Source organism: Balaenoptera physalus, assembly GCF_965194825.1.
Source record: "Balaenoptera physalus genome assembly, chromosome: 20".
In the NCBI taxonomy this organism is placed as follows: domain Eukaryota; kingdom Metazoa; phylum Chordata; class Mammalia; order Artiodactyla; family Balaenopteridae; genus Balaenoptera; species Balaenoptera physalus.
Genome location: NC_138901.1, coordinates 64,087,608 through 64,114,309, shown reverse-complemented (window position 1 = coordinate 64,114,309; position 26,702 = coordinate 64,087,608). Strand labels below are relative to the sequence as shown.

General features: G+C 54.9%; 3 protein-coding genes across 12 annotated transcripts in view; 1 reads left to right on the top strand and 2 right to left on the bottom strand.

Moving 5' to 3' along the window:
- TOP3A (DNA topoisomerase III alpha) overlaps nt 1-26,702 on the bottom strand; it is a 37,515-nt gene that overhangs the window by 10,609 nt on the left and 204 nt on the right. Inside the window, exons 1-9 of one of the 3 annotated variants that reach the window (XM_082443376.1) lie at nt 13,821-14,137; nt 7,508-7,567; nt 6,498-6,571; nt 5,494-5,569; nt 4,668-4,776; nt 3,408-3,551; nt 3,113-3,283; nt 2,794-2,894; nt 1,069-1,143 (exon numbers count right to left, since the gene is read on the bottom strand). In XM_082443376.1, coding sequence (XP_082299502.1) covers nt 1,069-1,143; nt 2,794-2,894; nt 3,113-3,283; nt 3,408-3,551; nt 4,668-4,776; nt 5,494-5,569; nt 6,498-6,571; nt 7,508-7,567; nt 13,821-14,000 — 990 coding nt within the window. In that variant the 5' untranslated portion in view covers nt 14,001-14,137. Of the gene's footprint in view, nt 1-1,068; nt 1,144-2,793; nt 2,895-3,112; nt 3,284-3,407; nt 3,552-4,667; nt 4,777-5,493; nt 5,570-6,497; nt 6,572-7,507; nt 7,568-13,820; nt 14,138-26,702 lie in introns of those variants that run through there. The other 2 variants (XM_082443378.1, XM_082443377.1) reach the window with 2 other exon arrangements.
- SMCR8 (SMCR8-C9orf72 complex subunit) lies at nt 14,269-25,853 on the top strand (the record flags this gene model as incomplete). 4 transcript variants are annotated; one of them, XR_014257914.1, is made up of 3 exons in its annotated part: nt 14,269-17,122; nt 23,694-24,440; nt 24,765-25,853. XR_014257914.1 is itself a non-coding variant. In XM_082443380.1 (2 exons), the coding sequence occupies exons 1-2, from the start codon at nt 14,763-14,765 to the stop codon at nt 23,908-23,910; spliced, it is 2,577 nt and encodes an 858-aa protein (XP_082299506.1). In that variant the 5' UTR covers nt 14,269-14,762. The 4 variants fall into 4 exon arrangements, 3 of the variants coding, with proteins under 3 accessions (XP_082299506.1, XP_082299505.1, XP_082299507.1); XM_082443380.1 differs by having other exon boundaries at nt 23,694-25,853; XM_082443379.1 differs by lacking the exons at nt 23,694-24,440; nt 24,765-25,853 and adding an exon at nt 21,775-22,228.
- Nucleotides 25,713-26,702, bottom strand: part of SHMT1 (serine hydroxymethyltransferase 1) — a 55,641-nt gene continuing 54,651 nt past the window's right edge. For all 5 annotated transcript variants that reach the window (XM_082443384.1, XM_082443382.1, XM_082443386.1 and 2 more), the window contains one exon: nt 25,713-26,662. In XM_082443384.1, coding sequence (XP_082299510.1) covers nt 26,490-26,662 — 173 coding nt within the window. In that variant the 3' untranslated portion in view covers nt 25,713-26,489. The remainder of the gene's footprint in view (nt 26,663-26,702) is intronic.

The following is a 26,702-nucleotide window of genomic DNA, read 5'->3' as shown; positions in this document are numbered from 1 at the left end:
CAGGCCCCAGCCCAGGGGTTCCCAGACTCCAATGTGCAGAAGCCAGAAGCACCTGGAATGCAAGCAGACTGCTGGGCCCGAGCACTAGGGATTCTGAGAGAGGAGGGCCAGCACAGAGGCTGGAAATCTGCGCTTTTAACAAGCGTCTGAAGTATTGCTTCTAATGCCAGCAGTCTGAGACCCGCACTTTGGGGACACCATCTGAACCCCGGGGACATCCCCCGGGTGATGAACGCCATTCTTCCAGGCCTCACGGGGGATCACCAGCTGTCCCTTCCCCTTGGTGACCCTCCGACAATGCTGCTGGCTACAAGTCAAAGCATATTAACCAGTGAGGGATGAGACACTTATGCCTCCTGTACACAGTCAATCCGTAACCCCCCCCATCGTCCCTCACCACGCGTGTGCACACGCACACACAGGCAGACACGCACACCCCCCCTCCCGAGACAACGGACGCACTGCCCACCAGTCCCTGCACGTTCTGCATGTTCAACCTTCAGAGGCAACCCGGACAGTAATTACACTCTGAATTTTCCTACAGAGTGGTGACTGGGAAGGGACACCCTAATGTGCTTTATGCAGACTTGAGTCCCGTTGGGTGGTTCTTCTTGGGATCAAAAAAATCTCAGAAGCCCTGTTCTAGGGTAGGCTAATAAAGTAGGTATTTAAAATGATGTTTACATACATTATGCAAAAATGTTAAAGAAAATGCTTGGGTGGAAAACACTAGCTATTCCAGTAATGCTGTGAAAAATAAGGACACCGAAAAAAGAGGAAGACACCAAAATTACATCAGCAATTACCTAAAGATGGAGAGGTGATGGGTGATTTCTCTTCCTTCTTTTGTTTCCAAAACCCCACATAGAGCAGTTATATTGCATTTATTAACTGATTTAAGAGGTCAGGCAGGCCTGTGCTCTGGGGTTTCTGTTTCTCCTAAGAGCATTCCTGTGCGGCACTGGGAAGAGGTGCTTCCTGTCACTGGGCCACCTTCCGCAGCAGAAGCCCCGTCCCAACCACAGAAGTCAGAGCTCCTCAGGGCTGGCACAGCCCCCCAGAACATACCACAGTGTCCAAAGCTTGAGGCCTCCACTTGCTTTTTGCCTTGGACCTGACCTCCACCACGGTCGCCCTGGGATCCTAGAAAGCCAGGAAAAGCAGAGGCCGCTTTAACCTGCTGGAGCACCCTCCCCAGCTTTCCTCGGCTGCCCCTGGCACTGCCCGCAGAGGCCCTGCTCCCTCCCTCAAGACGTCAGCTTGCAGCCCACAGTGTGCTGGACGCCAGCGCCTGCTTCTCACTCAAAGTAAGACTCTGAGGGGCAAGTTCACAAGCCCCAAGGTGCCCCCTCCAGAGCCTCGGCATCTCCTTAGTTCCCTGTCTACACATGCACAGTGTTACTGTTTTGTTTTGTTTTGTTTTTTTAAACTCACGACAATACAGAGCTGGAAATAGGAGAAGTTACATAATACAAACTGGAGAACTCTAATCTTAAGACCAACCTCACATTTTTAAGGGAATGCAAATGGATAAAGAACTCAGCTTAAGTGATTTGTTCATGAGGATGTTTACAAATCAAAATCCAAATTTCTCTCTGCAAATAGACTGGGGACCAGGTGCTCTTGGACAAGGAACTCCAAGCATCCCACCTGCCATGTTTCCCTGCACCACATCCTGGTAAAGCAGAAAACGGGCAAGTCTTTTTATTCAACAGATAAATGTGCAGACTGTGTAACCTTGAGGGCCAAAGGGGAGAGCAGTGGACAGTTGGGGCGACCCCTGAGAGGCAGCGTGGTCTGCAGGAGCTGGAGAGTCAGACACGCTGGGAGGCTGTCCGAGCTCGGGCCCCCCTAGCTCGAGTGTGTCTGCACAGTTACTCAACTTTCTCCAGCTTCCCCGCCTGTCACATGGGTTGGCATTACCACCCCCAGAAGCACCACCAGGACCGAACAAATAACACATAACATACAGCGCGTCTGGCCTGTAGCAGGTGCGCAAGTTATTACTCCCTGATACCAAGTCAGTAATAAACCTGCCGGGGGCCAGAGCCAAGAGGCATCCCTGACTCACTGAACCTAGAGGTCTCTGAGTTTTATCCAGATACCACCGTGTGCAGCCCCTGGGTTAAACAGGCCATCACGTGCTGAGCAACGGGAAGCAGCACCACGGAGCGGACAGCCTGAGGGTGAACCGGACGCTGACTGGCCTGCGGCCGGAGCAGCTCTCGAGCCTCCCGTGGCCACCTCCCGCTGAGCACTCCCACCTCCACTCGGCGGTTGCCCTGGGACGCCCTTCTCAAGCCCCGGCCCTAGAGCAGTCCCTCCCTGCCCCCGGCCCTTCTCCGTTCCTTCGCCCTACTTTCCTGCCGTCATTATCACTGTATGACGTTCACCAGTTCACTCATCTGTGCCTTTCACGTCTCTGGATTTCATCATCTGACCAGTGGAAGGAGCTGGGCCAGACGCCATCTAAGCTCCATCCAGCTCTAGGATTCTCGGGTTTGGACTGGTCCAGCTGGCCCTTATCAATCTCTGGTGACAGTGTACTGCTTCACGAGGGATTTTAACTATGTGTTTCTTAGCATTTCTGGTTTCACCTAAAAGTTCTACAGGTCTTTCCTTCCACATTTCTCGTGCTGTTTTCATGGGGTTCTAGTCTTACTGGCACCCAGAAAGTGATGTCCTGGATGCAAACTGAAAGCTACAGTCTGGTGGGAAACAGGGAAGAGAGGGAGCAGCTTGGGAAATCACAGGATGGTTTTCCTAGATCATCACCTTCAGAGCCCTTCTTACCTCCATGCACAGCTGATAGAGGACAAGACAAGCCGTGTGGTTGAAGAGCCGATGCCTTTTCCAGCTGAACTCCACTGCGCCATCCCTGTGGTCATGAGTCACTGTGGGGGGCACACAGGAAGGCCGTGACCCGGAGAGGAAAAGGTCCATCACGGTGAAAGCCAAGAGCCATGAGACAGAGGAGACCACCTCGGACACTTGAGGTGGGTCCTGAACACAGTGACGAGGGGGTCAAGGGCAGCGAGACGCAAACCACACCCTGAATTAGCACCCAGGACGCCCCACGTGCCCTCAGCTTCTGCACCCCGAGCGGCCTCACCTCTGATTTTGTGGAAGGTTTCTGGCACGAACGCCTGAATGGCTTTGAACCTCTCCACCACGAACCCCAGGGTGGGGAACTGGCAGCTGCCATAACTGATGAGCTGCTCCGCCAACACCTCGGGAAAGATCTTCTGCAGCCGCAGGGTCTGGAACCTGGTGAAGGCAGCCCCTGAGGAGAGAGGACAGAGGGAAGGAAGGAGAGGCCACGCTCTGCAAGGTCACAGCCCACTGCGCCGTCTGAGCCCGAGCCCCGCCCCCCTCGCCGCGGCCCCGCCCACCACCCCGCCCCTCACCGATCCGCAGGTCCAGCTCCTGCCTCACGTCCACAGCGTCGCTCACTCTGCGGTCGGGCTCCATCAGGTTTTCACAGGCCGCCTGGACAGCGCGGGCGGTGATCTCGGAGAAACGGGCTCGCAGCACCTGCAGGCTGGGCTTCACTGCGGAACAGACAAGGGCACCGGGGCAGGTCCCCCGTGAACGGAGGGTAAACCAGTTCATGCAGCTGCGAGGCAGCCAGTTTGACGGGTTCAGTTAAGTCAGCGACATGCTGTCTAAGAGGGAAGCCTCACTGCAACCAGGCTGAGAGGTGTCAGAAACAGGAGCGAGTGCGTCTCAGCCATTAGCTAAACCCTCTCCGTGAGCCTCTCGAGGCGTCCATCTCGTGCTCTCCTGGGCCTTCAGGGAAAAGGGAGATGTTAAATAAAAGGTCGTGGGGGAAGTTCATGTCCTGTTATGGATATAACACAGGACATGCACACTGTCCCTGAGAGTGAATATTGAATATATTTAATCCTAGGAGTCGGTATAGTTTGAAACACAAGAGTATTTAGGGAGAAGAGCAGCCCCCCACTCTGTGAAGCCTGAGAATGGCCTGCACGTCACTTCCTCTAAGTTACCTGAAATCATTAAGCTCACTTCAACAGTTATTAATGTTCAGGCGTCATACAACAAATATAGACAGTTAAAAAACAAAACCAGAAAGAACATTCTAGAACTATTCTTTGTACTTTACGTATAGTGTATACATTCTTTGTGAATATTTAATTTTTAAAAATTAATTAATTATGGCTGTGTTGGGTCTTCATTGCTGCGCGTGGGCTTTCTCTAGTTCTGGCGAGCGGGGGCTACTCTTCGTTGTGGTGCAAGAGCTTCTCGTTACGGTGGCTTCTCTTGTTGTGGAACATGGGCTCTAGGCGTGTGGGCTTCAGTAGTTGCGGCACACGGGCTCAGTAGTTGTGGCTCGTGGGCTCTAGAGCGCAGGCTCAGTAGTTGTGGCGCACGGGCTTAGTTGCTCCGCGGCATGTGGGATCTTCCAGGAGCAGGACTCGAACCCGTCTCCCCTGCGTTGGCAGGCGGATCCTTAACTACTGTGCCACCAGGGAAGCCCGAGAATATTTAATTTTTAAAAACAGAATATCAAGTCTCTGCTCTCAAGGAGCTGGCAATCAACTTGGACCAAACACACAACAAGCCCTGGGCTGCAGCCGGTGAGCCTGGCAGAGGGACTCAGGACAGAGAGCCACCCCTGCCGCGGCCCCAGAGCAGACACTCACCAGCCTTGCACACGTGGATGATCTCAAACCCGATGTTTTCACCTTCTCTGTCGCAGTCGGTCCAGATCACCAGGACCTGGCACTGCCGAGCCTCTCGCTCTAGAGTTTTCTGAAGTGCCCGGTGGGGGAAAGAGTGGTGAGAGCATGGTCTGCAGAGCATCGCACAACAGCTCTGCACTGCATCTGCCCCAGCATTAATTAGGTTCTTGGAGAACGCCAGCTTGGTGAGGCGACACGGAGAAAACTGTCCCCGCCGTGCGTGGTAAGGATGGCAAGGTCACTAGTACCGCCCATCTTAGACCCACCCGCACACCCATGAGCTTCTAGAAGACAGGGGTTTATTACGACGACACCATCTTGACGAGCCCTGAAACTTGGCTCTAACACACCTACAGCTCTAGGGGTTCTGATCATGTCCTCAATTAAAAAAAAAAAAATCAATCCCTAATTGAGCTTCATCCCCAAAAGCGCTCCTAGTCAGCAGTGAACCAAGGACAGGTGCCCTGACTGCCTGAGAAACCACAGCTCAGCGTCAGATGGCCACTTGCAGATCGTAGTCTCTTCCCTCCAACAGGGGGGCGGGAGGGGAGCAGACCCTGATGACGTAACCACACCTACTCCCAGGGTTTAGTCAAGCAGCTCGCTCAGTCCCTCAGCCAGTTAGCTGAAATGGCCTCATTTATATAACAGGTGGCAATAATTTTTTTAAATCATGGTACTTAGTTTAGTGGAAAACCTATCCTTCAATTCTAGTGCAGTCAAAATACAGAAACCACTCGGTTTCATTAGGTGGTGGTTGTTCAATATGTCTTCCAAAAGATCCTACCTTGATGTCTAAAAAATTCTCTGGGCAGTACTTTTCAATTTCTGCTTCAAAGAGGACAAGAGGATTGCAGCTCTGCCTGGAAAAGAAATGAAAACACACAAAATCCTAGCACAGCACACGATGGGAGAAGACTGCCCCAGTGCACTCATGGGTGCATCCCCACCAGACGGAGTGCCCTGTGAAACGCCAGAGGATTACAAGCAAGGCTGTTACCCTCTGTGCAATGCACTCCCCATGACGATTTCTAAGAAGAAATTCTGGAACTCTTTCGTACGTATCTGCAATAGGGTAACTGCAATCCAATGACTGCATGACAAGGGTTTGGGTAGGGAGTTCCCTGGCGGTCCAGTGGTTAGGACTCGGTGCTTTCACCGCGGGGCCTGGATTCAATCCTTGGCTGGTCGGGGAACTAAGATCCCCCAAGCCATGCAGCATGGCCAAAAAAAAAAAAAAAAAGGTCTGGGTATTTTGGGGGAACGCACCTGAAAGTGGCTGTTTATGCTAAGCATATGGTAAAAATTCACAGCGAACCGGTTAATCCTAGGTCACTGCTACGGTATCTACGGTTTGTGTTCCCCGCAAATGCACATGCTGGAATCCCGACACCAATGTGACGGTGTCAGGAGGTGGGGCCTTTGGCCGGTGATTAGGTCGTGAGTGTAGGCCTTCATGAAGGGGACTCGCGGTCTTATAAGAGACCCCGGCAGGCTCCGTAGACCCTCCACTGTGTGAGGACACAGTGAGAGGTCAGCAGGCCACAGCCTGGAAAAGGCCCTCGAGGGACCATGCAGGCACTCCGACCTCCCACCTCCGTAACTGGAAGAAACACATTTCTGTCCTTCGTAAGCCACCCAGTGTGTGTATTTTGTCACAGTAGCCCAATGGAGTCAGTCATCTTACTGCTGTAAGTAACAAAGTAACACCGACATGCCTCACACTTCCTGTGATATTTTACAACTCACTGTCATAATCAGAAAGCTCCCCACCCCACGAATCGTACTGACCATTTGCGAAATTGCATCTGGAAATCATGAGCCAGCAAGTGTCCTGAGACTGAAGTCATTATCATGGTGACATTCTGAATGATAACAAAATTCAAGTTAGTCTTTTAGCAATTAGATTTTGCCAAATCATTCAAATAAAAGAGGGGACCTTCTATCAAAGGGGAAAAAAAATGGTCACCAGGGTGGGGGGAAGGGCGGATGAATAGGAAGAGCACAGGGGACTTTTAGGGCAGTGAAAATACTCTGTATGATATTATAATAATGGGTAGACGCCATCCAAACCCACAGAATGCACACGATCAGAGTGAACCCCAATGTCAACTGTGGACTTTGGGTGACAATGATGTCGTGCAGGTTCACCAGTTGTAATGAAGGTACCATGTGGTGGGGGCTGATGAGGATGTGTAGCTGTGCATGTGTCGGGGCGGGGGGTATGTGGGAAATCTCTGTACCTTCCTCTCAATTCTGCTGTGAAGCTACAACTGCTCTAAAAAGAAGTCTATTAAAACACACACACACACACACACACACCCCAAAACCAGGTGACTGGGAAGAAACAAACAAATATACCTCTTCAAAGCCAAAACCATAGTGATACAATCACCATTCTAATTCTGGCACCATTATGCCTTTTAAATTTAAACTATTGTATATTAGCTTCTTTCTTGTTATAAAGAGTTAAGATTGGGACCATGTTTTATAAAAAAGAGGCTTCCTTATGAATTATAAAACGATCACCTGTCACCAGTGATCTTTAGGTCATAACAATAGTTTTTCTTAAAAGACAGTGACATATTCTACAATGACATATTCTACAAAGACATATTCTACAATGGCCAGGCTAATTCTCCTTGATTAAATAATTCTAAAATACAAGCAATTTAGGGAGGGCTTGTCGTAAACAGCTGCTCTTTTTAGCCATAACTAAAAACCCAAGGAATGTACAGCAGAATGGTGCATGGATCTGAAAGCATCCTTCAGCCACAGGATAGAAGTACTACAGCACCTACCTGGCCACGCAGACAATAATCAAACTCATAGATCTTGTTGAATCTGGAAAGTCCTTCTCTCTACAAAACAAAACAAAAAGAAAATCTATAAATTACATAAAAGACAAATGATTCCTCACATAAAGATCAAGCAAATCCCTGATAAGTGGGAATATTAAAAATGCAACAGTACCTCCTATAGATTAAAACAAGGCAAAATCACTAAGACCATTTGTGAAGTGGCCCCTCCGAACTCAGTTACAAGCATGTACTTTCTCAAGTCCACAGAGCTTTTATGCTGCAAGGTGACCTGAGCATAAAAAGTGTTACGTGTAACACCATGTAACATCTTTCTAGAGCTGAGAATGGACTTGTCCAAGATCACAGGACAATTACTCCAGAGAGAGGATTAGGACACGCATCTCTTGACGGTTTTGTCCGTTCTCCACACACACCTCTCTACTTCCTGGCCATACAACTGCGCCAATAAACTGGTGACCACAGGCAAGTATTCACCTTTCTGAACCTCAATTTATTCTGAGTAAAGTTACCTGTAAGGTCCCTCTGGCTCTGAAATCCAGTAACGCTATGAGCCCCAGTCAGGCCTGGGAACCAGCCTACAAAGCACCTCCTCAGCTGCATTTATGTGTGAACGAAACCCTCTCAGAGAAGATCCCACCTTCTACAAAGGTGTTAAAAGTAGCTATGCACGCGAGTTTCACACCAACGCTGCACAGAAGACAAGACGCAGGCCAAGCAGGACTGGGGCAACCTCCAAGCGCCAAGAAGGATCGTGTCGAGAACACCCTCACACAATTTCTCTGGGTCGAACATTGAATGAGGCTCTTTTCGAGGCACAATGGCAAATTTAAAGACGGAATTTATCTTAAGAGCTCACTCGTCTAGTGTTGCCAAGAAAGGAAACTCCCCTCTACAAACTCCAGTTGCTAGTTAAGCCCTTTTAGTACCAGAGAAGAGAAATCATTGCATCACTGGGGTTTCTACCTCTTTTTAAGAAAGCACTGAAGCTTCCCAGACAAGCTCTTACGTGGACCCTGATATGTAACAAGGTCCAAGCACTCTGGCTGCAACAAGGCTGAGCTCTGCTAACAGCCTATCCCCAGTCCGGCCCCAGGTGGCTCCCGAGGTGCACGTCCGTGGTCTCCTGGATCTCCCGGGAACAGTCTGGAAACCACTGTTCTAATCCTCTCCCAGTGGATGACCTGTCTAACAGCATGTGTGCGACCCGGGGCCAGGGCTCTCCCAGGCAGCCTCCTCCACCAGGGGATGGTCCTGAGGAAGTAAAATGTTTTTCCTGGCATTTCAAACTTGCCTCCCCGCAGTTCCCAGCTGAGGACAGTACTCAGTTACGTATGATTCCACCGCTTGGGTGAGGTGCTCAGGGGAATGGGTTGCTCCCAAATCACAGCAGAGTTTTGGAGCCCAGTGAAAGAAGAAAACCTAGTAGACAGACCAAGAATGTGGCTCCTGTGATCTCTTTGCAGTGCCATCCACGCCATTAAAACTAAAGAAAACAAAAAAACAAACTCCCCCAACCCCAGAGCAGTCCCATCTTCTCTAAGTGCTCTGTAGGGACTGATCACATTGCTGCCACTGAATCTACTGGATTCTTTTTTAAGATTTCTCCTCCTGAATATAAAGCCCTCAAAGATCTATAAGTTACTAACAGCGGTCACTGTGGACAGTGGGGCTGGCTTACTTGATACACATTTGCATTCTCTGAACTATCTGAAGTAGTTACTAGCGTTTAAGCACTACTCTTAAAGAAAAAAGAGAGACATTCTATCTGTGTCAATATTTTCATGAATTTCTCTCAAATGTGTACATATTTATATATATGTTTGAAAGTCTTTTCCATAACAGGTGTCTAACTATCTAGCATAAGAAAGTACAATTTACTTTGCTATCCCCTGCCATGACTAGTCCGTGTTACTTCCATTCTTTGCTATTACAAAAGCTGCAACGACTATCACCTGATTCTGAGCTCTGCGTGTGGATGTCTTAGCTCCTCTACAGAACTTAAGTCCCTTAAAGGCAGGGATTGCTTCATTCGAGGCAAGCCCTGTGTGAGGGATAAATAAATGAACAGACCCGTCACTGTCTTAGGGAGCGACACACCATGGGAGAGAGGGATGAGCAGCTAGAGAATCGACCCGTGATGATGGCCAGCACCAAGAGTGATGAGAACGCATCCGGAAACAGAGAAGGAAATGGATGGAGAGGACGCTGAGGAAAGAGTTCACGAAACAGGTTCATTTAAGTTGTCCTTTATTTTTTCTTTTAACTTTATTTTTTCTTTTAAAAGGTGAAGAGTTCGTCAGGAGAAAAGAGGGACAATGTCATTTCAGGAAGAAGGACCAAAACGTGTGAAAAAGCATGGTGAACTTTCACCTTTTACACCCTGACTGCTCTCATCATTCCCTTCCTCTCCGTTCCCTCTGCTCCCACCCAGTGCTCCTGGGTCCCTAGGGTTCAGGCCTCTTACCCCCCACATGGAGAACCCCAACAGCTGCCTCCCGGACTCTAGCCTTTCATTCCTCAAGTCCTCTGTGGCCACAATGACTTTATAAAACACAAATATGATCCACTTAAAACCTACACTGCTCATCTCAACTGATGCAGAAAAAGCATTTGATAAAAATTCAACAGCCTTCACCATAAAGTGAAGTGTGGCATTTACAAAAAACCCACAGCTAACATCACACTCAATGCTGAAAGACTGAAAGCTTTTCCGCTAAAATCAGGAACAAAACAGAATGCCCGTTTTCGCCATTGCTATCCAAGATTACTAGAAGTTCTAACCAGAGCAACTGAGCAAGAAAAAGAAATAAAAGACATTCAAATCGGAAAGGAAGAAGTAGAACTGTCTATTCACAGTCAACATGATCTTATAGATAAAATCCTAAAGAAGCCACAATGAAACTATTAGTGCTAACAAACAAAGTAAGCAAAGTCTCAGGATACAAGATCAACACACAAAAACCAACAGGAAGGAACAACCTGAACAGCAAATTAAAACAATTCCATTTATAACAGCATCCAAAAGCACAATGAAAACTGTAACAGATTGTTGAAAGAAATTAAAGAAGACATACTCAGTCATAAAAAGAATGAAATCATGACATTTGCAGCTACACGGATGGACCTAGAGATTATCATACTAAGCGAAGCAAGTCAGAAAGAGAAAGAGAAATACCATATGATATCATTTATATGTGGAACCTAAAATATGACACAAATGAACTTATCTATGAAACAGAAACAGACTCACAGACACAAAGAACAGATTTGTGGTTGCCAAGGGGGAGGGGGGTGGGGGAGGGATGGAGTGGGAGTCTGGGATTAGCAGATGCAAACTATTATAAATAGATGGATAAACAACAAGGTCCTACTGTATAGCACAGGGAACTATATTCAATGTCCTGTGACAAACCATAATGGAAAAGAATATGAAAGAGAATGTACATATATCTATAACTGGGTCACTCTGCTGTACAATATAAATTAACACATTGTAAATCAACTATACTTCAATAAAATACGTTAAAAAATTAAAGACATAAATAAATGGAAAGACAATCTTTGTTCATAGATTGGAAGACTTAATGTTAAGACAGCAAATTCATATGGAACTGCAAGGGGCCCCAAGTAGCCAAAAAATTTTGAAAGAGAAGAACAAAGTAGGAGGACTCGCCCTGCTCAATTTCAAATCTTATCACCAAGCTACAGGAAATCTACACAGTGTAGTACTGGCATAAGCAAAGACATACAGAAGAATGGGACAGAACTGACAGTCCAGAAATAAACCCAAATGTCTATGGTCAACTGTTTTTTGACAAGGATGCCAAGGCCATTCTATGGGAAAAGGACAGTCTTTTCAACAAACAGTGCTGAGAAAAACTGGCTATTCATATGTAAAAGGATGAAGCTGGATTTTTATTTTACACCACATAGAAAAATTAACTCAAAATGGATCAATGAGCCAAATATAACAGTTTAAACTCTTAGAAGAAAACATAGGGGCAAATCTTCATGACCTTCAGTTTGGCAATGGCTTCTTAGATATGACAGTGAAAGTATAATCAACAAAAGAAGGAAAAACAGATAAACTGGACTTCACCAACATTAAAAACTTCGGTGCATCTAAGAACACTATCAAGAAAGTGAGAAGACAATCCACAGAATGAGAACATCTGCAAATCATATATCTAACAAGGACCTAGTATCCTGAATATATAAAGAACTCTCACAGCTCAGCTACAAAAAGACAATTCAAAAATGGGCAAAAGACATGAACAGACATTTCTCCAAAGAAGGAGACTCAATGGCCAACAAGCACATGAAAAGACGCTCAGCATCATCGGTCACTTGGGAAACGCAAACTGAAACCACAGCAAGATATTTCACACCCACCAGGATGGTGATAATTAAAAAAAGAAAAGAAAGAGAACAAGTGTTGACAGAATGTGGAGAAACTGGAACATTGATGGTAAGAATGCAAAATGTTTCAGCCACTGTGGAAAATAGTTTGGCATTTCCTCAAAAAGTTAAACATAGAGTTAACTTATGACCCAGCGATTCCACTCCTAGGCATTTACCCCAAAGAACTAAAAACAGGTATTCAAGTAAAAACTTGTACATGAATGTCTATAGCAGCTCTATTCACAAGAGCCAAAAGGTGGAACCAGTCCAAATGCTCACCAACTGAAGAAAAGATAAACCAGACGTGATCTATCTATACGATGGGATATTTATTATTCAGCCGTAAAAAGGAATGCAGTACTAACATACTACAACGTGAATGGATCTCAAAAATGCTAAGTGAAAGAAGCCTGACACAAAAGGCCACGTATTGTATTAATCTTTTTGTGTGAAATATCCAGAACAGACACAAATCTTTGAGGACACAAAGCAGCTTAGTGACTGCCAGCGGCTGGGAGAAGTGGGGAATGAGGAGTGACTACTTCATGGCTACGGGGTTTCCTCCTGGTGTGATAAAACCTGGAACTAAACGGAGGTGACGGATGCACAACATTGGGAACGTACTAAACGCTGCCGAACTGTATACTTCAAAACGGTTGACACTCACGTGCAAAACACGTGGCTCTCTACTCCTCTCACGATGTGCCTTCAACTGCCATGCTTGCCGTGCCCACTGGCTCCTTCCCCCACCGTCCCCACTCCCAACTCCCACCTTTTGAACTTGCCAAGCTGTTTCAAGCCACTGGGTTGTTCTTTGAACATGGCGTTTCCAGTGCCTGGTAAAACTTTCAAGACTGAGCTCAAATGTTCATCCAACAAATATGGATTGAGGGCCTCCTGTATTCCAGACACGTGTTAGGTACCAGGGATACAGCAATGACCCAAATAGCCATAGCCCTTTCCCTCGGAGCTTCGAGTCCACAGAGGGGTGGCGGGGACTGAGATGAGTAATTCAACAGCACGTCGTCGAAGTGTAACTGGGAGGTGCCTTCCAAGTAAAATAGGGTGAGCTTATCACACAGCGCCCTGACCCAGCTGGGGGAGAGGGATGCGAGGAAAAGCTTCCCTGAAAAAGAGACACTCAAACAGAGCCCCAAGGATACACAAGTTAGCTCTGTGTAGAGGGCCCCGTCTCAAGGAGCCTGGAGCCCTAGAAATGGGCACAGCCTGGGGCTGGTCACCAGGACACTCAGCGCCGGAAAAGAGGTGACGCTGTCAGCCAGCACCCGCACAACCTCGGCTCCTGTTCCCACCATCCACCGCGGGAAGCAGAGGCCTGAGGACCCCGCGATGTGAAAGAAAAAAGAGCAGGGAACGTCCACCCATGCTCTGGGAAGTCTCCAGAAAACCGTTTCAGGATCCACTTTTGTAATTGAGAGTGTCCTGACAGCTCGTGAGGCCTCGTGTCACCTCCTTCCCAAACCCTTTCTCACCGTCCCTCTCCTTTGGGCCTTCCGTGTGTCCAGAACACACCTGATCCCCAACTCGCCTGACTCTCGTAATTCGTTAGTAGCGACGGAACAGGGGCTCGGGCGGGTCGCCCTCTCGGATGCACCTAGACTGTAGGGCCGGGCGTGCAGGCGGGGGACCCCGCAGGCTCGAGAGTAAGTCGGGGGAGTGTGGCCTGCGGTTCCGAGTCTCAGGCCCGCTTGGCATCCGCCGCCGTGCAAGGCGGACCCAAGGTCTCCAAGCAAACGAGAAACACGTTAACTCCGTTTCTAAACGCCCGTCGGTCGCAAGAGGCGCCCAGAGGCGCCGGCCCAACGGCTGGGACCCCCGGTGGGAGCAGCGGCCGCTCGTCCCGGTCCCGCCCGCCCAGGGGCCTCCTCACCCGCCGCATGCGGCCGCCGGACAGCAGGTCGGCGATGCCCTTGGCCGCGTCGTTCTTCTCGGCCACGCAGAGGATCTTCCGCACGCCTCGCATGGCCACCTCCATGTCGGCGAGGGTCAGCGCCCGGCTCCCAGGCCGCGGCAGCCAGCGGAGCGCGCAGCGGACGGCTGCGAAGATCATCCCCGGGCCCCGCGCATCTGCGGCGCCAGCCCAGGGACCCGGAGCCTCCCGCTGATCCGCAGTCCCTCACGCAGCCCACTTCCGCCCGCCTTCCCGCCGCTTCCGTCGGCGCGAGGGGCACAGCCCCGCGAACTACAACTCCCAGGCTGCCCGGCGCGGCAACCTCACTTCCCTCCCTTCCCGCTCCGCCCTCGGGAGACGCCCCTCTCCGGATCGGAAGTTGACGCGAACGCTTCCGGGTCGCGCGACTCGATGTCTCGAGTCATGTGATACCAAGATGGCGGCGCCGCGGTAGCTGGCTCTGGGTGGTGGCGTCCGGGGAGCCGCGACGGTTTCTGCTCTTGGGCCGTGGGGGCTGCCACGCCTGGATGGTCCGTGCGGCGGCCCGTACCCCCGCATTGGGCACCTGTTCAAGGCTGAGGCTGTTGCCGTGGCGGTGGGTTCTGGGAAGCGCCGGTGACCTCTCTGCGGGTGCCCTGCGCTGGCCGTGGTCGCCCGAGGAGTAGAAGGGCAGCCGTCCTCCCGGGTCTTCCCGACTCGCGGAGTTCCTCAGGCCTCCGAGAGCTCTGGAGGAGCCACAGCTCTGAGGGGCTGCGGGAGTTCGAGCCCGCGGGTGTGTGACCGGCAGCCTCGTACCCCTGAGGGCGCAAAGAAACCCGCAAAGAACTTTGCTTCCTCCTCCAGAGGCCTGGCTCCCTCGCGTTGGCTGCTCCCGCATTCTTTCCCACTTCCTCTCAATGTTCTCACCATATACCTGGAAATATGATCAGCGCCCCTGACGTGGTGGCCTTCACCAAAGAGGACGAGTGCGAGGAGGGGCCTTACAATGGGCCGGCCCTGCCCGAGGAGTACTCGGTGCCGCTCTTCCCCTTCGCCAGCCAAGGAGCCGGTCCATGGTCCAGACTGTCCGGGGCCAAGTTCTCTCGGGACTTCATCCTTATTTCCGAGTTCTCTGAGCAGGTGGGACCCCAGCCCTTACTGACCATCCCCAGTGACACCAAAGTTTTCGGTACTTTTGATCTCAATTACTTCTCTTTGCGGATCATGTCTGTGGATTACCAGGCCTCCTTCGTGGGCCATCCCCCTGGTTCTGCCTACCCCAAGCTGAACTTCGTGGAGGATTCCAAGGTCGTGCTGGGAGACTCCAAGGAGGGGGCCTTTGCCTACGTGCACCACCTCACCCTGTACGACCTGGAGGCCCGTGGCTTCGTGAGGCCCTTTTGTATGGCTTATATCTCAGCAGACCAGCACAAAATCATGCAGCAGTTCCAGGAGCTCTCAGCTGAATTTTCCAAAGCTTCAGAGTGCTTGAAAACAGGCAACAGGAAGGCATTTGCTGGGGAACTTGAAAAAAAACTGAAAGACTTGGATTACACCAGAACAGTGCTGCACACCGAGACGGAGATTCAGAAGAAAGCCAATGACAAAGGCTTTTACTCATCTCAGGCCATCGAGAAGGCCAATGAGCTGGCCAGTGTGGAGAAGTCCATCATCGAACATCAAGACCTGCTGAGGCAGATCCGCTCGTACCCTCATCGGAAGTTGAGGGGGTCCGATTTGTGTCCTGGGGAGACGGAGCACACCCAGGATCCGCCCAGCCAGGCAGCCACTACCTCTGACCCCGAAGAGTCTGCTGACACAGACCATTACACCTGCAGACCCGCCTACACCCCAAAACTCATCAAAGCAAAGTCCACCAAGTGTTTTGACAAGAAGCTGAAGACCTTGGAAGAGCTCTGCGACACCGAGTACTTCACCCAGACCCTGGCCCAGCTCAGCCACATTGAGCACGTTTTCAGAGGAGACCTGTGCTACCTCCTGACCAGCCAGATCGACAGAGCGCTCCTGAAGCAACAGCGTATCACAAACTTCCTCTTTGAAGACTTGGTAGAGGTCGATGACAGGAGGGTAGAGAAACAGGAGAGTGCACCCCCTAGGCCCAGTCACGACAGGCCACCTTCCAGGTCTGTAGAGGAATGTCCAGTTCCTCAAGTGTTAATTAGCGTGGGCTCCTACAAGTCCAGTGTGGAGTCTGTGCTAATCAAGATGGAGCAGGACCTTGGGGAGGAGGGGTCCAGGGAAGTGGAGGTGACAGAGCCAAGCAGTTTTGACCCCCAGGAGAACCTGGCCTACCTGGACACGGACATGAAAGGGAGCATCAGCAGTGGCGAGAGCATCGAGGTCCTCGGCACGGAGAAGTCCACCTCTGTGCTGTCGACGTCTGACAGCCAGGCCAGCCTCCCGGTGCCCTCGAGCCCCCAGGTGGTCCGGAGCAAGGCTGTCAGCCATAGGACGATCAGCGGGGACAGTATTGAAGTCCTCAGCACCTGTCCCTCCGAGGCCTTCGTCCCCGACGACTTCAAGGCCAGTTACCCAAGTGCCATTAATGAAGAAGAGTCCTACGCAGATGACGGCGGGGGAGCCATCCACTTCCAGGCAGGCCTCAGCCTGCCGGAGCTGGGGGAGGCCGAGGAGGGCGGCTCGGGAGTCACCCCGTCACAGACAGACTCCTGCTGCATCGGGAGGGAGGGTGGCACTCTGCGGGTGCCGCTCTCCACCCCGGGCCACACGCTCTCCGATGAGGACGGGGTCGTGAGTGTCCCCCCGCAGCACTACCGGCAGAAGGACCAGGAGTTCCACGTGGACATCTCAGTGGAAAACGCCAACGCCTCTTCCCGAGACAGCGGTTCCGAAGGCTTCCCTGCTTATGAGCTGGACCCGAGCCACCTGCTGGCCAGCCGGGACGGCAGTAAGACCAGCCTGGATGACCACTCCGACGCCACCAGCTATGGGAGCAGCGTCACCTCCGCCAGCTCCGCCAGGACTCCCTCCTCTGTTCCTCCCACTGGCCCCTCTTCCGAGAGGCATAAGAAGAGGGCGGGCCAGAACGCCTTAAAATTCATCCGCCAGTACCCCTTTGCCCACCCAGCCATCTACTCCCTGCTCTGCGGGAGGACGCTCGTGATCCTAGGGGAGGAGGAGGCCGTAGTCAGGAAGCTGGTGAGCGCGCTGTCCATCTTCGTCCCCAACTACAGCCTCCATGCCAAACCCGTGAAGCACTGGGTCTCCTCTCCTCTGCATATCACGGATTTTCAGAAGTGGAAGCTTATTGGCTTGCAGAGGTAATTGGTTACAGGTGGTGGGGATGGGCCCTGGCTGGTCAGAGATGAGGCTTCAGGTAGCCGTCCCTCTGGGTGAGGTTCACGAGTCGGTGTGGTGGTCCCAGAACCAGGAGGCCTGGCTTCCAGATTGGCCCCAGCACCAACTCGCTGTGTCACTTTTGGCAAATCCTCTCCCTTTTCTGACCTGTTGCCTTGTCTGTCACAGGAGGGGTTGCAATTCCTGAGTGGTTCCCAACCTGGTCTGCACCCTGCCGTGTCAGAACTGTTTGGGAGGATTTTCTAGAATACCGCAGGGTTGCGTTCGGGTTGGCCTGGGGTACGGCGTGGGCTTCGCCCGGTGTGCGGCGAGGTTTGGGAACGACTGGACTGCTGGGTCTCAGGTCCCTGCTGAGTCTCTAACTCACACTATGGGGTAAATGACTGAGGCGGGGTCTGCCTCTGAGGACGGCAGGGGTGCTGGGAGAGGCAGCCGCCCCGGCTCTCCCTCCGCTGTCCCCTCTGCCCCAGGAGCCCATCCCCCCCGCCCCCCCGGAAGCTTCCTCCTTTTCCCCCGCGTCACCGGCTGGCGCTGTAGCAGGTTCTCTGGGGTTTTCCACGTTCTGCTTGTCTGGCTCGGGGGACTCCTGCCGTGGCGTGCGCACTGGGCCCAGCCTCCTGGCTCCTCTCCCCGCAGCCGCCTGTGCTCACCTGAGACGCACGCGCGTCCAGCTGGCTGCTGGTCGGAGCCCGCTCTCTGGACCACGGAGGGGGCAGGAGGCCTTTCCTCCCCGCGGCAGTCAGCCGCCGTTCGTTCTGTTTCCCTTTACGCGGGTCCCTGGCGTCCGTGAGGTCACCGTCCCGAGCCGCCTCGTGTTCGCCCCGCTCACGGCCACCTGACTCGATCCCTGGCTGCCCCGCGGGGGCATGGTGGTGGGATTCAAGCCTGGGGCGCTTCCACGTCCACTTCACTCTCGGGCCGTGCTGGCGGCGCTGGGGTATGAGCTGGAGGTCTCCGGCAGGGCCCCTGCTCTGGGAGAATTCGTGCTCCGGAGGCCAGAGCCCGGCGGCACAGGGAGGCTAGAGCTCTGACGGGGGCGCCTCGCGTGGGAGGCGTGGGACGGGGTCCCGGAGGAGGGCTGGGGTCTCTGGCTTGAGCGGCAGGGAGGCTGGGATCGCAGTGGGGGAACAGTGAGGACGGGCCTGCCACACCGGGGCAAGCCCAGCCCGTGGGCATCGTGGGAGCGTGGACGCAGGGCCCAGGCTCAGCGGGTGCCCGGGCCCCTGCCCCCCTGCCGGCGCCAAGTTTGAGCTGGAGGCGGGGTGGGGGAGGCCTTTAAGGGACTGCGTTGGGCTGCTGTTCTCAGTAGGATGACGGGCGGGCGGCCCCTACACACACACCTTCACTCCTCCAACTCTCTCCTCTCATCCCAATCTCTGACTGACCTTTGATTTTTTTTGCCTCAAAAGGTGGAGAATCTAAAACACGTCAGTTTATCGACATCACCTGGGTTATCCAGGACCAGGTTCGGGATGGCCTTGCCCTTTCCAGAGGCTTCCCCTGAGCTTCCTTTCTTAGAACGCGCCGGCAGGCAAATGAGGTGTATCCTTCACATCAGCTCCACTCTCCTGGGCACCCGACTGCAGTGCTGTGTTGAGAAGGATTCTGCGGCCCGGTGTGGCTGCACTGGGGAGCCGGCTGTGATCGATCACGATGTCTCTGGGGTGCAGGCGTGGGTAGCGGCAGGTGGCAGTGTCCCTGGAAGGGGGCTGTGAGCTGCTCCTCCGCAGTGGGCACCTGGGCAGCGCCTTCCTCCCTCCTGGGAAAATAGTGGTCATTTGCCAGATACTTACTGAGAGCCATTACGGGCCAGCCGCTGTGCCCGGAGCCAGGATACAGGTGGGTCAGCAGTGGGGCGTCGCGTGACAGGGCCGCCCTCGCTCCCGTCCCAGCGTCACCACCCCGTGGGCTGGTGCTCCCCCAGGCTGTTTCCACCTGCACGAGGAAGACCTGCCTCTTGCTGGCGAGTGTCGGGGGCCCATCGTGTCTGAACCGTGCCTGCTCCATGCAGGCGCTGCTCTGACGTCCTGGGGGGAGTGGAGGGGGGCGCCGATCGCCGTGTGGAAGGCAGGCCAGGCGGCCGGGGTGGAGCTGGGCCCTCGCCTCCGGACTTGGAGCCGTGGAGGGTCCCTCCAGGAAAGCGGGAGGCCCGTCAGCAGTGACAGCTGAGACCTTTCTAGGGAATGTCTGGTGACTCAACCCACGAAGCCCTCCCTCCCACACCCCCTGAGCGCGCACAAGTGCTGGGAACCGGGAGATCTGCCCCCAGAGGGCCTTGCTCGGGCGGGCGCCACGGTCGACGGGTCGGGGGCCTTGCCCCCCAGGGCACGTGTCACTGGAGGGTCGACCGAGGGGCCAGGAGGAGAGAGGGGACTGGATTCGCTGCTCACCCGAAGGCGTCCCGGGCGGTGAGCAGCGGACCCGGTGGGGCGGCGCCGTGAGGGGACGAGCCGTGGCCCTGGCTGTCGGGCGCGGAGGCTCCTGCCGCTACCCCGCGGAGCAGGGAAGGGCTGCCCCCGGGATGCACGCGGAGCCCTGGCCCCCGGGGGTGCTCAGAGCTGCGGGTGGGTGGTGAGCCGGCCCTGCAGGCAGATCCGGCACTGAGACGGAGAGGCAGATGGAGGCCCACCTGAGGGTCAGCATTTAAGGGTGCGCGCAGAGGGGTGCCTTTGTGTGTCCACGGGGCTCGGTCCCAGGTGCTGGCTCAGTCTGGGATCCGAGAGCTGTGGCCTAGGACAGTCCCTTCCCCCCCAGGCACTTGGATTGTGGGTACGACTGTTCCTCAGGACTCTCACCCCAGAACCACCAGTGGCATTGACCCTGGATTTCTTTTTTCCCACTTAAGTAGGCCCTCTGCCTGGAAATGCTTGTCAGTCAGATCAGCCATTTGTGGGTGTAAGAGACGGATAAACAATCAGGTTGGTCTCCCGCGATTATAAATCAGAACCAGCAATAATCCGGTTGCTTACTAAGCAGCAGTGAGAAGGCCTGGACTGTTTGGAAGACAGCTCCGTTCTGGCAGGGAGGTGCTGGTGTTGCGTCAGAGGCCCTGGGTCTAATCCCGGCTCAGCCGCCTTCTACATGGGTGACCTAGGACAAGCCACGGTCCCTCTGCGGGCCTCAGCGTCCTCATCTGTGCAGAGTCCCCCCGCCACCCCGGCTTCGGATGGGCCGTGATGAAGTTCAAGACGGGGGCGGGCGGGGTGCTGCCTGAGGGACAGAGGCCCGGCCGCACCTCCTCCCATGTTATTTGGCCTCCGGAGGAGCTTTGGGGGAAACCAATGAAGGAAAAGTTTGGAGGCGCAAAAGAGGTGGTGCCGCCGTGGGCGGGAGTAGGCCGGGGCGCCAGAGCCTGGGGAGAGGCTGGCCTGAGGTGGGCGGCGGCCAAGTGCAGGGCAGTAAGATGAGGTGAGGCATTTAGCTCATGGCCCAGCCCCCTCGGGGGGAGGTAAGGGTGACCCAGGAGCGGGCGGGGAGCTGCCCGCAAGTCTGACTCCTCGTGGCCTGTGGTGGGGGGCTCGGCCCCGCACACGTGGCCCCGCTTGCCCCTGCGCCTGCCGTGCTCTGCAGTCCCCAGAGCCCACCTCTCTCAGGACTCCGAGGTCCCTCCTCCAGCGCCTTCCCAGCCCGCGGCCGCTGCTGTGGACACGGAGGCCACGCCTCCCCTCGCTGGGCCGGCTCGTGCGCGTGTCCTTTCTTCCCGGCCAGGCCAGGCCCCAGGTCACTGCCTGGAATACGCTAGGCGCTCGGTAAGCGACCGTCAACTCTACAAGAAGAGGGCACCCACGAGGGGAAAGTATGACGAGGTGGCCTCAGTCCCAAGAGACCGTCAGTCCTTTTACAACTGCTTCACAAGCCCCAACTTCCAGAGGAGCGTCAGTGTGCGAAGCGGCTGGTCAGCCAGCTGTTTGCTGGGCTCTGCAGGGCGATCCCAACTCCTCTGGGAGACCCGGTCTAGACGGGGTGGGAAGGGGCCGCTTACTGAGGCCGACACTCCGGCCTCCTTCCCTCGCTGGGTGAGCCTGGCCTGCCTGCCTCTGATGTGCCAAGCACAGCATGGGGTACGGTCCTGGGTCTGCAGGAGCTCCTGGCGCCACACTGGTCAGCGCCAGGCCGGTGGCGAGGGCCGGACGCTGTCCTGAGCGCCACAGCCTGTGCCTCCGCTGTGACCCCAGAGGCAGGACCATCGTCCCTGCCTCACAGACGAGGCTCGGAAGTTAAGGACCTCGACCAAGGTCACAGAGCAAGAACGAGAGGAGCAAACAGGTCAGGGAAGGCTGGGTGAGGTTTACGTCGGCGTAAGCCGGGCACAGAGGGAGGGCTGGGTGTTCCGGGCAGAGCAGAAGGGCCCCCACGGAAAGCCTGGCGAGGCTGCAGGGGAGTCCCTGGGGAGTGACAGGTGGGGCGTCAGGGGCAGCAGGAAGCAGGTCGTCGGGGCCTCGTGGGCCACGCTAGGCACTTGACCTTGGTCGTGAGAGGGGTGAGGAGCATTGAAGGTCGTGATGGCCAGACCTGCCTTCCAGAGAGCGCCGGCGAGTGGGGCCGGGTGGGGGCTGGCCTCGCGGCAGCGGCCCACCCCGGCTTCTGCCTCCTGACCTTGGCCTGTGTGTTTCAGGGTGGCATCCCCCGCCAGTGCTGGCACCCTCCACGCCCTGAGCCGCTACAGCCGCTACACGAGCATCCTGGACCTGGACCGGAAGACCCTGCGCTGCCCCCTCTACAGAGGCACCCTGGTGCCCCGGCTGGCGGACCACCGCACGCACATCAAGCGGGGCAGCACCTACTCCCTGCACGTGCAGAGTGTGCTCACGCAGCTCTGCGCCAAGGCCTTCCTCTACGCCTTCTGCCGCCACCTGCACCTGCCCACCCGCGGCACGGAAGCCGAGGGGCTGGCCGCCAGCCGCCAGGCCAGCTTCTTGCAGCTGAACCTGGGGCTGGTGAATGAAGACGTCAAGGTGGTCCAGTACCTGGCAGAGCTGCTGAAGCTACACTACACGCGGGAGCCTTCCGCGGCCGGCCAGCCCGTGCTCAGGTTCGACTACGTCCCCAGTTTCCTATACAAGATCTGAAGTCAGGCCCGGCCACTGTGACCAAGACCTGTGACTGAGGGTACGGGGAGGGCGTTGGCATGACCGGGGGGTCTTCTGAGCTGTTTAGACTTCTGGTGTCGTTGGCGGGAAGGAAACCGAGGTGGCAGATGTGGTTCCCAGGTGGCTCTGGGCAAGGGGTGTGGGGGCACTGGCCCCCGGGCGGCATCTGGAAGGACGGTAACAGCTCGCGGCCCCGTGGAGAGTGGCCTGGGGTCGGGACTGGGGGCCAGGGCAGAAGAAAGCTTCGGCAGCGTGATGAGGGGCAGGGAGGCGGAGCCTGCAGGGAGGACCACGCCGGCCCTCTCGCACAGCAAGGTCAAGGGGAGCAGCCGGTAACCGGACGATTTGGTCGAAAGCAGAACGACGGAACGTCCATTGCCTCGTGCAGACCCCAGCTGGGCCTTTTGCGTGGCCTCGCGGAGCCGCCCTCCCAGGGGAGGCCCCTGGATGCACCCTGCCCTGTCCTCACCTCCTCGCCAGGCACGGAGGGGCCTGCGCTGGGCTCCCAGGCTCAGCGGAGTGACCAGGCACTGGCCCCTGGTCATCAGAACCGCTGTCGTGGGGGGCTGGGCACAGGCTTCCCGCTGTGCGGGCGAGGAGCCACCAGCTCTCCTGGGGGCGCCGACACTGTCCTCTCGGGGAGGGTCTGCAGACGGGCTGGCGCTCGCCCGGCAGAGGTCACCGCAGACCTTCGCAAGCACTTCACTACCTCACGGGGTGTCGCGGGCGCGGGGCAGCCGGCGGGCTGGGATCTCCTCCGGGAAGGCCGGCCTGGAGCATGCGCGTTCAGAGCAGCTCGTTCCGCCCCAGCTGAGTCCCAGCCCCACCTCCTGTTCACCCACCAGGACCCTCCTGACACAGTTACCACCGGTGTGTGTAGCTGGATGGTTCTCTGCAACCTTGAAAATGTCACACTTCTCTTCCTTAAGCCGTTTGTCCCTAAGCAGGGAGAACTCTTGGTATTACTGCTTTTTAATTTTTTCCCCCATGTTGTGGTAAAACACACCTGAACCAGCCACAGCGGTTGCTCCTGAGCACGCGTGCGTGTCTGCCGGGGCCGTGTCCTGTGTCGTCCGAGTCCTGCTGTTGAGACCTGGTCCGCCACCAGCTTTGCGGCGCACCACAGCGGTCAGGACCCCCTGGTGGCCGAGGAGGCTTCGTATCACCTCTCCCCCGGGGCCCTCCCTGCCCAGGCTTCTGGTCAGGGTCCCCATTACCGCCAGAGTGTCATTCTGCTCCGGAGGCCGTGACCGAGGCCCACTGTGACAGGGCTGCTACCGCGTCTCCTCGGGTCCTTGTACCTGTGCTGTCACCTGTGTCCCCCAGAGAGGCGTCTCCAGGGACCACACGGCAGCTTCCGAACGTGCAGTGTGGGTGCTGGTGGGAAGGCTGCCCTCCTGTTACCACCGCTCCCCTTGTGTTCAGATGCTGCTTTGTTTTCTAGGGAGGTGGCTAATTGCGTGTACTTGGGCCTCCTGGGACACGAGCTTGTGACACCTTATCTCCGAGGGAAGAGCGGTCCGTGGGGCCCAAATGACCAGATGGGAAGCGATCACGGGCCCACCCGTCTCGTTCCCGGGCCACCAACATGGCCTCTGCGGTTCACACCTCGCACCTGGGAAGCCAGAAAGGGCAGCAGGTCAGTCACACTGGCCTCCTAGAAGCGGAAGTCCACTCTGGAGGGTGTTTGTGCAGAAGTGCCGCCTCGGGCGAGCCCTGCCGGTGCAAGCAGAAGGCCTGGCTGTGGGGCGGCCGCAGAGAGGGCACCTGGAGCCCCTCTCTTGAGCTGTTTCTTCATTGAGGAGTAGAGCTGTCTCCGCTGACCACTGGCTGAACTCCAGCATTTAAATTTTGCTTAAAATCCAACTTTGCAGTGTGCAGGTTCACAGAATTGCTTGATGCCAAGTATGTTTCTCTTCAAAGGGAGCTCAAAGGGGAACCAGGCCTTCCTGGCCCTGCCACGCTGGCGACTGGAACCTGCCAGGAGTCTCGGACGCACCTGAGTCTGAGTGGTGGGGGCCTGTGCAACGAACTCATCTTGTCAGGAATCTTAACAAGAGGTTTTCCCTGGTACTAGGTCAGCAAGCGTCCAAATGCTGAGAAACGCTTCCAAAATCAGAGGGTGTCAGTGCCCTTAGTACTTCTTCAATCCTAAGTATCGCCTCGAAGGCCCAGGCACCAGAACCTTGAGGTTTGTTTCAGCTTCACTTCCAGTCCGTTACCTGCCCCCCACCCTGCCTTTTTAAAGCAGTCCAAGTTAAGAAGAACCTGCCTAGGCTGGCATTTATGCAGTAGTGATTTCCAGAAGCTCCACGGTAGACATCAGCTGAACCCTTTTATAGCACCTGTGGCCCTGGGGACCCTACTCCTTTAGTAGAATCTGGAAATGGGCTGTGATAGCCCAGCTGCCATTTCCCATGTAGCTCTGAACTTCTTGCTTCAGATCAGTTACTGTGTGCAAAGTATCGTAGACTTCATCCCCAAACAAGTAACAAATCCCATGTCACAATCCCAGGATGGCCGATAGATTCTCCCCCGAGTGCCGGGGCTGCTGCAGCTTGTGACACGTCCCCGGAGGCCCAGCGGCCTGGAAGATCTCGCACGCAGCTCGCCACCCACCCTCCCCACCAGCCTGATGGCGCCTGGCCGGTCAGCGGCTCCACGTGGCCCACGTCGTCTTTGCACAGGCAGGAGCCCTCCTGGGCTGGTGCGGTCCCTCAGTCCGCGTGGACAGCCTTCGGAGGCACCAGCCCCCCACGCCAGCATCAGATCTTACCTCCCATCTCCCTAGAGGCTCAAGAAAGTGCCTTGGCTCGTGCTTTGAAGCAAACCAGCTAGCTTTCTGGCTTTTTCCCAATATTGTGATAGAAACTGATACAACTGGAATTTTTGAGAGAGAGATGGTACTAACAGATTGCAAAAGGGAAAGTATCAAATCTCTACTTCTGGCTGGAAGGAAAACCAGCCTCAGCTAAGGGTGGAGCACACCCAGCTCTTCTGAGCCCCTCCTGCTTTGAGGTTTGGTTTCAGCTGTGGGGAGGAGGGAGCACTTGGCCATGAATCAAGTGCTGGTCTGGGGCCCCAGCCTCCCGGGAGTGCTTGTGTGGTGGCCTTTGTCTCCTGCGGGGGAAGAGTCAAGCTCCTGGGTGTGAGGCTGTTTCCACAGCTGCGGAGGTGGCAGCCACCCTGCCCGCCGTGCTGGAGCCCCGGGGCGTCAACCACGGCCATGTTAAGGCCACGGTGAGAAGCATAGTGCGTGAGGAAGTCTTATTTGTCGTTTTTTGAAAAGCTACATTATTACTGCATGCTCCTCGTCGTGTGTGAGCGTGAGTCCCACCGGGTGAGCCGTGGTCACTGCAGCCAGGGCGAGAGCACGGTGCACACGCCACACGTGTGCCCGCAGCTCCCGGTGTGGCTGCACCAGAGTTCAACCAGTCATGCCAAACAAATAGTATGAGAAGTGTACTTTTTAAGAAATTAATTTATTTGAGTTATTTTTGAGATATAAAAATCGGTTGTATTTTTTAAAGCTATAATTCTTGTAGACATTCTGTGGTTAAAAATTTGTGCTTATTAAAAATGGTCATCTATGTTTTGCACTTGAGATTTGTGAAAAATAAAGTTTCTGTGGGAAGGTGACCTCTGGTTTCCTGATCACGGGAGGGAGGTGGCTGTCTGCTCAGCAGCCTGCCTGCCCTGGGCTGGGGGAAGGGGACTACATCCCGCTCCTGCCCAGGTGCTGTAAGCGGGACTCCCACCGAGCTGGGTGGCACCTGAACAGACCCGTCTAACTTGTGATTCTGATTGAAAGCACAGCAGAAGGGCCAGGACACCCCCTCCTCGTTTGCGACGGTTATAACCGAGTCCTCCTCTGGCGCCCACTGGGGAACAGACAGCAACGGGCGGCTCTTCCAAGCTCAAACTTCGGTGCTTCTGGCTGCCGCAGCAAGTCAGGGAAGCCCAGGGACTCTTAAGAGTGGAGTCTTCCCAGTAACCCTGCCTTCCACCAGTCTGGATAATTAAGGCTGAATGGCTAAATTGTATTTCATTTTTCCAGAATAACTATACATAACTGCGAGAAAGTGAGGTTCAGATTTAAACTCCTTAATAACTTGTCCCAGGATGACTAACACTGAGCCTTAAACAAATGGTTTGTGAACAAGGTAAAAAAAGCAAAGTCTGGAAAGGGGCCCGTGTGGGGCCTCCAGGGCGCTGGGTCCCTGGGCGGGCGGGCCCTCCTCTAGAAGTCGGGCAGGCCCGGCAGAGGGAAGAGGGCGGCGAAGCTCTCCACCTCCGCCCTGAGTGCCGCCAAAGCCCGCTGGTGATCCTCGGCCCCCGCCAGCTTCTCCGTGAACTCCTTCAGGGTGGCCTTCACCCCCACGGTGTCCTGGATCTGCAGGGTCAGCTCTATCCCTGCGCCAGCGAGACACGCCACTGCCTACGTGCCCCCGGC